At 45.8% G+C, this 9,604-nt stretch overlaps 1 protein-coding gene across 1 annotated transcript in view; it reads left to right on the plus strand.

The window, feature by feature from the left end:
- mboat2b (membrane bound O-acyltransferase domain containing 2b) overlaps nucleotides 1-8,863 on the plus strand; it is a 35,198-nt gene extending 26,335 nt beyond the window's left edge. Inside the window, exons 5-13 of the mRNA XM_080791039.1 lie at nucleotides 238-293; nucleotides 1,841-1,895; nucleotides 3,293-3,479; nucleotides 4,939-5,131; nucleotides 5,230-5,333; nucleotides 5,450-5,514; nucleotides 6,817-6,949; nucleotides 7,854-8,005; nucleotides 8,353-8,863. Of these exons, the coding sequence (XP_080647165.1) occupies nucleotides 238-293; nucleotides 1,841-1,895; nucleotides 3,293-3,479; nucleotides 4,939-5,131; nucleotides 5,230-5,333; nucleotides 5,450-5,514; nucleotides 6,817-6,949; nucleotides 7,854-8,005; nucleotides 8,353-8,527 (1,120 nt within the window). The 3' untranslated portion in view covers nucleotides 8,528-8,863. The remainder of the gene's footprint in view (nucleotides 1-237; nucleotides 294-1,840; nucleotides 1,896-3,292; nucleotides 3,480-4,938; nucleotides 5,132-5,229; nucleotides 5,334-5,449; nucleotides 5,515-6,816; nucleotides 6,950-7,853; nucleotides 8,006-8,352) is intronic.
- The last annotated feature ends 741 nt before the right edge of the window (nucleotides 8,864-9,604 follow it).

The following is a 9,604-nucleotide window of genomic DNA, read 5'->3' on the forward strand; positions in this document are numbered from 1 at the left end:
GTTATATGGCTAAGAAGATGTTCATACACTGGACCCGAGTTGGCTCTGAGCTTTGAACCACCCCCCCCCATCTACATTCAATTTCTGTGGCAAAAATGGCAGATCCACAAGTCTGTTCCAGCGATGGGAGGGTGTGGTTGAACTCCACCTCTAGACGCTTTGCAGATGCATGTCTTTCTCCAACCTATGATGAGCTCTGATTTTCTCTGTCTCTCTCTCTCTCTCTCTCTCTCTCAGGCCCATGATGGTGATTACACAGAAGATCACCAGCTTGGCGTTTGAAATTCACGATGGTGAGTCTGTAAATGGAGAGTTCTGTAAACCATTTGTGACGGGATCTGACCGGAGGGCAGTCATCGCGCTGGTTCTAGCATTTCAGCAGAGGAGAAATACAGCATTTGTGTTGTTTTTATCCAAAATGAGTTAATAGCACAGGCAGACTATACATACTAGAGCATGTCTGAAATAAATGTCAGAGCTGAAACGGCTAGCAATGCTAACAAAAATGAAATCATGCAAATTTGCTAATAATTGTTTATTTGAAAATGAAGAAGATAGCGACATTTTGATAATTTCCTTACTCTTCTATAAAGTAGCAAAGCTACCAACAACCACCCCCACCCCCGTTTGAGAACAAAGGGAAAAGACCACACCACAGAATTAAACCGTTCAGGGCTATTTTCTCAACTTGTATCTCTGCAAGTCATTACTCCATAAGCCATGTCTCCAAAACCACTGGGTCAAACTGAACAACCAATATGTCAATTTGAAGCTATGATTCCCTGCTTTCATATGACATGAGAAAATGAATGGAAAGAAAATCCAATGACTTACTGTTTGTCAAGGTGGGTCACATATTGATTAAGAACAGAATATAGCTAAGAACTACCGTATAGAATAGATGAAGAAATATAGATTCAGGGGTTCGACCCTCACATCGTAGTTTACAAGACAGATTGTGTGCCCTCAACATGCAATTCCAATTTGGGTATGATTGGATGCTGCGTTCATGATTTATGGCTATAAGAAATAGGCCCCGATTATACAGGCAGACACCATGGAGGATGAAAATCCTGTTTGGCGGTCATCGCCACATGACTCACGAGACCATTTTGTTCCCTAATTTGGTGGGGCAAAAACAATCATGTTTCTGCAACAAACGAACATTTGTAGCACCTGCGGCTCCTGCTGCTGCTGTGTGCAGTACTTCCCATCAGCAAGAGTGCACATGTTTACTGACATGTAATGAGGGAATACCAAGGCTGTCAAAAGGCATACGGGCGCCGGTCACGAGGACGTCCCACGTTAACACAGGTGGACATACTCAAGATAGATGACAGTTGTGCAAAGCACCAACGAGCAGAACCGCGAGGTTCCCAGTTCAATCCCCCCCCCCCAGAGTTAATGTCCAAGTGTCGTTGAGCAAGACTCTGAACCCCTAATTGCTCCTGATGAGCAGGTTGGTTCCTGACCGCATCTATATAACATGTTATCTAAGACAAGGTGCAAGTGCTTTACAATGGTCCATTCATGCATACCGTACATTGGAAGGTGAAGCAGCGAACAGTCAACGCCAGCGTCTTCACTTCGCACATTCACACACACCAATGGTGGCAACCACTGGAGGCAATGTGGGGTTCAGTGTCTTGCCCATGGACACTTTGACATGTAGACGGGAGGAGCCGGGATTCGAACCGCCGACCCACGGATCATTGGACGACCTGCTCTACCTCCTGAGCCACAGCCGCGCCTCATGTACAATGTACAGAATAGGGACGCCAGGGTTCATGTGGTTCATGTTTGCACTCTCCCGTTAAATGTTTTTTGTTTTCTCCATCAGGCATGGCCCGAAAAGAGCAGCATCTCACACCTGGACAGAAGATCCTGGCCATAAGGTTCGTCAAAGAAACATTTCACTCATTTGGCTGAATATCAACCTCGTCTTCTCCCACAGACCAAATGCACGGCCTGGAACAATCGAGGGTGATTTCTACTTTAGGTCCTACCTCTTGCTTTCTATGGAAGCATGTTTGCTCAGCGAAAATAGCCGACCTACAAGCTTGCAATGTGTCTGCGATGCATTGAGAGCTTGTAGGTCGGCCATTTTTGGTTTTATTATTTTAAGTTCAGTGTTGGGTCAGCTACATGTAGCTTAACTTGTTAAGCTACATGAATTGAGGCTAAGAATTGAGGCTCGAATACCTGCACGTATAGTGGAGTAATACGCCTATCAGCTAATAGGCCTATTAGCTATGATTCATTGTTATCTGCAGTGTTGGGCAAGTAATGCTGACCCAACATAATTTTAGTTTGACTTTGTTTCTTTCTTGATCTCCTTTAACCCTTGCCCCACCCCCCCCCCCCCCACCCCCCTCTTCTTCTTCCCTTTCTTTCTATGGAAAAAACGAAACGATGGGAACTATGCACGGAAACATATAAAGTGACAAAAACAGCAGGAACAATATTACTAAAACATATTCTACAAGTTTGTATACGTTGGCTGCTTTTGATGAACGTTCTCCCCCAGAATAGGAATGCTGGGGTTCATGTGGTTCAGCGTCTATGTATGACGTTATTTTCAGTCTGGCCTATAATGGAAACGGATATTCTCCCAAGATTTCCTCTGTGACATACCATATCTTAGGGGGAAAGATACAGTATGCATATTAGCCTCGGTACCCAGGCTTTCATTTTCGTCATCAGCATATTTATTATTTACGTACCGTAATATGACATGATATTCTAAAAATCAAACACTGTATAATTCAGGGTTAGTCAAAAATAGTTTGAGAAGTACTGTGGTATATTGACTCTGGGGAAGAAACTATACTTGAGCCTGTCTATCCTGTAGCGCCTCCCAGAGGGCAATAGGTGGAACAGGTGATGTTTTTTTCCCCCAGAGTGTATGGTATATATGCCTGGCTTCGTGTGTCCCTACTGTATGTGTCTCGGTCAATTTGGGGTAACCTTGCGTAGCGATACGATACTAATATCACTGCGGTATTTTGTCTCCTCCCTCTCAGTGTTAGATATTTCTTTGGAAAGTTCTCACCGCTTTGCAGCACGAAGCATTGTGAACTTGCAAATCAGCTGTGTTTGAAACGGCTTGGAAACATTTGAAATGTTTCGTCTGTAATCAATCGCACAATAGGTTAAAAGTGGTACGATACAGTAAACAAAAAGTCAATAGCGGCCGACTACACATGGGCTGTAGTTAATGTCACAACACGTCGCAATTTTGAATTGGTGTGTGTGTGTGTGTGTGTGTGTGTGTGTGTGTGTGTGCGTGCAGGAGAATGCCCAGCCTGCTGGAGTACTTCTCTTACAACTGTAACTTCATGGGCATCCTGGCCGGCCCCACCTGCTCCTACAACGACTACATCGCCTTCATAGAGGGCGGGACCTGTGGCCATAGAGACATCATGGAGACCAATAGGAAGGCCAGCAGGAAGCTACGCCAGAGCGAGCCCTCCCCCAACGTGAGTCACCGTCGGAGTGTATATGGCTCTGGTTCTTAACCCATTCTGACCCGAGATCAGATTCTAAAAATGTCTTCTACATCCTGACAGTTTTCCATTCTGACCTGAGATCAGATTCTAAAAATGTCTTCTACGTCAGTCGTTCTTCGGTTTTTCAAAAATAGCAGACCTACAAGCTCGTAGCGCGCCACTCACTGGCGCGCTATGAGCTTGTAGATCTGCTATTTTTCAATAGCTAAAGCATAACATAATGCTAACACCAAAATGGGTTCCCGCCCAGAATGGGTTAACCCTAGAAATAAAGATACACTTTCACAGGTATATTTTACCCAATGTACAATATTCCATAAAAAAAATATTTCTCATCAAAATATATCGAAGTACAGCAATACATGGCAATTTGAGGTACTGTTCTTTAATATTTCATCAATAAACTTTGATCAAAAATGTATATCCCGGGAGTAGATAGATTTGAACTTTTTTTCATATAATTCAGAATTGTGGCTGTAACTGCAGCCAGCGAGCGGTGTTGTTGAGCAGCCTGAACTTATTGCCAGGCACGGGGCCAAGCATGACTGTTTGCAGCCATATATATATATATATATATCAAAAAAGAGAAAAACCTTCCAAGGAAGGGACTGCACACTCCAGGGAACAGAGACGGACAACTTACTGCATCAAACTTATTTATTAGCACGACGCGTTTCGCCGTGAGCTTCGTCAGGTGCTATTTTGATGTCTATGCCTGCTAACTAGACTTGCACCTCCTACGGGTCTTTTTGGATGTGCAGGAGTCCCTTTTTTGTCTCATATATATGGCTGCAAACAGTATACATACATACATATATATATATATATATATATATATATATATATATATATATATATATATTGAAAATGTATTATTTTGTAAAATGACAACCATCTGTGCTGACTTTTTCTGGTTGGAGGACTATGAAAAACTGGAATTTTGTTTTAGGAAAGGTACTTTTGCTTTGGCAGACTTTTTATGCAGGGCGTGGGAAATAAGGCAGAATGTTTTGTTTGTGTAAAAAAAAAGAAAAAAAAAAAGGGAATATCAACAAAACATATCTGTTTCATTATTGTACACAATGCAATATTGAATGTAATGATATGGTGTGTCCTGTAAGCCCATGTGGGCTGGGCGCCTTTGGTGCATGACACAAAAATAAATAAATCTATCTATCTATCTATCTATCTATCTATACATACACTGTTTTTGTAAATTAATACCCTACTTGATTATTACTACACTGTCGCACAAAGGCATCAAAAGTAGCAGATCCACAAGCTTGGAACGTGGTGCGGAAAAGCGACACGTTTCCAGCTTGAAGATCCGACAAAGTAACCGTTCTGGACATAACATGAGGTTTTGCGGCGCCGACAGAGACAGAGGCATATATTCTTCTAATAACTTTGAGGTTCTCCACCCTGGCAGATGGTGGTGGTACGTAAGCTGTGCACGTGCATCCTGTCGCTGCTGGTGTTCCTGTCCGTCTGCAAAGTGTTCCCCGTGGAGAGGAACATCGACCCGGCCTTCATCTCCGCCACGCCGTTCCACCAGCGCGTCGTCTACCTCTACCTGTCCATGCTCACCACCAGGCCCAAGTACTACTTTGTCTGGACGCTGGGTGAGTCTGTCTGTCTGTCTGTCTGTCTGTCTGTCTGTCTGACCGACTCTGAGCCTCGTCGCATTGTGTCGTGTTTGTAAATTGTAAATTGTTTCCAGCTGACGCCATCAACAACGCCGCGGGGTTCGGCTTCAACGGCTACGGCCCGGACGGCTCCCCTCGCTGGGACATGATCTCCAACCTCCGAATAATGAACATAGAGGTGAACAATAAACCAAAGGACTATAAAGACTGAAACTACACCAAAGTTTGCTGTCCTGAGTTAACAACAAGTCTGCACCACATTAACCGGTATGTTTTTTTCGTTTTTTTTTTCAGTTTGCCACCAGCTTCAAAGTGTTCCTGGACAACTGGAACATCCAGACAGCTCATTGGCTCAAAAGGTAAACGGATGCTACTAATAACCCCATTGGTTCTATAAAGCCCACAGTGCACGTCAACGATTGGCCAAGCGCGAGTTGCAACTAGCCCACCCGTTTGGCAGCAGAGTTCTGAACACGTGGTGTTCAGTATATACAACGGGACCGTGCACACACCCAGGCGCCGAGCGGGGACTGGGTTGCCGTTTCCACGGCAACAGTAGTGTCACAGTCCCTCTGGGATATGGGATATAAACAGCACTTGGACAGTGGACAGTGACTGTGCGCGTGCGTGCGTGCGTGCGTGTGCGCAAGAGAGAGAGAGAGAGAGAGTGTGTGGGACCAGTCGTGCACATATGTGTGGCATCACTTCCAATTTCACTTGTTTAATCGGTATCATGTCTGAGTTCTCTCTCCTGCTTTGTATCTAATTGTATTCCCATCTTGTTCCCATCTAGGAAAGATTGTAGTGCAGAAATAGTTCTTGCAGCGTAACTATATGCATTATATAATTTATATTGTTTTGCAAATTGTTATTTCATATATGGGATTTGTGGACTCTTACCTCACAGTACACAGGAAAAACAGAGACCACAGAAAACCTGCTGAATGTTAAAAGTTCAGTATTTTTGGGTGCAAGAGCTCAGAAAATAATGTTGTGACGCATGCGGTTGTATGCCAAAGTAGGGCATTCATTCATTCATTCATTCATGCAGCCATATATATATATATATATATATATATATATATATATATATATATATATATATATATATATCAAAAAAGAGAAAAACGGGAATGCACACTCCAATTCATGAAAATGGAGGTGCAGTTGTATGTACCGACAGCATGGAGAGAGAGAGAGAGAGAGAGAGAGAGAGAGAGAGAGAGAGAGAGACATTACAACAGACTGGAGGTGTAATTCCACTAATGGCGTTACATCATTATCATGTACATACAGTACATACATCATGTAGTAACCCACGGCCAGCTGAAAGCTGCAGATACCATGTGCATGTCCGCCATCTAGTGGTGATTGGTGAATAACTGGTACTCATTGTACTCAGTGTTTTCCCCGTGGCTTCATATTTAATTAAAACACCTGTGTGATCACTGTGACTGTCAAGGTTTCAGCCTCGAGGAAGAAACTCTAAATACAAAGGAAAGACATCATTGCACATAAAAACCACCACACCAAGGGGTCTAATGAAGTATACTGTCACCTCGTAAACACATGGAAAACTATTGTAATACACTCTCTCACTCTCCCCACCCCCCCCCTCTCTCTCTCCCTCTCTCTCTCTCTCTCTCTCTCTCTCTGGGCAGGGTGTGTTATGAGCGTTGCCCCTACCACCCCACGGCGGCCACCTTCATCCTGTCGGCCATGTGGCACGGAGCCTACCCGGGCTACTACCTGACCTTCCTGACCGGGACGGTCATCACACTGGCCGCGCGCGCTGTACGTTCTGTCTGTCTGTCTGTCTGCCTGTCTGTCTGTCTGCCTGCCTGCCTGTCTGTCTGTCTGTCTGTCTGTCTGTCTGTCTGTCTGTCTGTCTGTCTGTCTGTCTGTCTGTCTGCCTGCCTGTCTGTCTGTGTCTGTCTGTCTGCCTGTCTGTAGTTTCTCAGTAATGGATGAAAAGTGTTTACCCCCACACTACAGAATAACTCACTTGCACTGCCACTGCACCACCTTGGTTTTTTTCAACAATATACGCATGCAATCATTGTAAGCAACCTGCAGTTTATACATGCTTGCCTTCCTGAACTCACAGTTCCCACAAGGGGTATAGTAGTAGTGCAGGTGATTGCAACGACCACTGATTCAGTGAAAAATGAAAACGGGGCCGCCAAATATTCTAAACGTTCGGCCGCATTCCGCCAAATAATCACATTGTTTGAGCCACACGTCCGAGTTTTCGCAGGGATCAAACAAAGAATCACGTCACGTTGAATGATCCCAGTTCCCCTATCGGCTCATACTATAGGACATGACATCATAACTGACATTTAACCACTTGAACCCCCGGCATCCTTGGGCATATACCCCGTCTAAGTGGGGGCGGGGGAACACTCACCAAACATTGGATTTGGAGATGGCATGCGACCGGGTTCCTCTGGAGATATTCTCTTTTGGATCTCTGTCTATAGGTCGCCCCTCAGACGAGCCCTCCACCGTCGCTTCCAGTCACCCAGTCCTCCATACATCTGGCCAGCTCGTTGGCGCTTAGCGCACCTGTGTCTTTCTAGAGTACATCCACGTTATGTCAATGTGGGACGTCCGTCTCGACCTGAGAATATTGTTAAAAAAAATCTCATCTCTAAACACCGTTTCCTGTGTCCTTTGTGCACCGTTTCCTGTGCAGGTGAGACACAACGTCAGGCCCTACTTCCTGCACTCTGCTGCTCACAAGCTGCTCTATGACATCATGACGTGGGCGGCCACTCAGATCGCCATCTGCTACACCGTGGTGCCCTTTATCCTGCTGTCCGTGGGCCCCTCCCTGCAGTTCTACAGGTACGTGGGCCCCTCCCCGCGGTTCTACAGGTACGTGGGCCCCTCCCCGCGGTTCTACAGGTACGTGGGCCCCTCCCCGCGGTTCTACAGGTACGTGGGCCCCTCCCCGCGGTTCTACAGGTACGTGGGCCCCTCCCTGCGGTTCTACAGGTATGTGGGCCCCTCCCTGCAGTTCTACAGGTACGTGGGCCCCTCCCTGCACTTCTACAGGTACGTGGGCCCCTCCCTGCACTTCTACAGGTACGTGGGCCCCTCCCCGCAGTCTGTCTGTCTGTCTGTCTGTCTATCTGTCTGTCTACAGTATCTATGTGTATTCCTGAGAGTCCTTATGTGTGTGCTTTCCGCAGGTCGTGGTATTGCAGCATCCACGTGGGCTGTGTCCTATTGGCAGTGGCGCTGCCCGTCAAACCGCGACACCTCCGTGTTCAAGAGCAGCGGAAGGGCGACCCCTCTCAGCCGGCGCAACACTGCCACATAGAGGACGCGGGCAGCAAGTACAGCCAGAAGACCAAGGCGTCATGAAAGCCGGGGGACAGATGGACGGACGCACAAACAGACAGACGGACACACGGACAGACAGACAACAGACTGACTGACTGTCCAGCCACTGTATTAAATCCACTTGTTGACGGAGGGAACGGAGAGCGTTTGCGAGGCGATCGAACAAAGCCGCCACGCACCGCGGAGAAACGCGAAATGTCATGGACATTATGAGCTGTATATTTGAGGAGGTGCGTACGGCGCGCCCAGAGGTTCAGTATTACACCCACGGGTGCTTCTTCTCGACGGCGCGGAAGAGAAGCGCGAGGCAGTATTAACGCGAGAGAATCTGAGAAGGACGTTCCCGCCCCCCCCCCCCCCAAAAAAGGCACAGATGGGGGAGCCTGCAGGAACTCATGCACTGCAAAGTCCTTGAGTGTTAATTTAACTCTGAGTATACAAATGGGACAAGGTCCATTTGGTCCATCACCTGGGTAAACAAGGTCCATTTGGTCCATCACCTGGGTAAACAGAACATACCTTTTTATATATATATATTTTTTAGGTCGGGACAGGACATCCATTTCCTCCAATCAGAGAGAGAGAGAGAGAGAGAGATCTCATACAGGACTCGGGATAAACAAGTGAAAATTGAAGTAATGGAAGAAAAAAGACACAGGCACGCACGCGTGCACACGCACACACAAACGCACACACACACACACACACACACACACACACACACAATTATCTTTGTGGCTTTCTCTCTCCTGATTGGATACAATTGGTATCCCGACCGGAAAATGCATTTTATGTTTTACTAAAGATCTGAATACGCGAATACATAGAGCTATGATTACTGATCAGAATATTGTCTCTGTCGGGTGGAAACCTCATGCTATGTCCTAAGCTGTTACTTTTCCGGATTCAATAATAGTTAAAGTAGCAGATCTACAAGCTCAAAATGAGCTTGAGGATCTGCTGCTTTTGTGTGACATAGGGCGTTCATTTTCCAAAGAACTAAAGTTTAGAATATGGAGATAAGAGGTTTCTGCACAACAGCGACAATACAGAACTTTATCTTGTCAGCAAAAATGTTATATGTTTTATGAGGATTTG

The sequence above is a fragment of the Protomyctophum bolini genome (genome assembly GCF_963924005.1).
Source record: "Protomyctophum bolini genome assembly, chromosome: 19".
In the NCBI taxonomy this organism is placed as follows: domain Eukaryota; kingdom Metazoa; phylum Chordata; class Actinopteri; order Myctophiformes; family Myctophidae; genus Protomyctophum; species Protomyctophum bolini.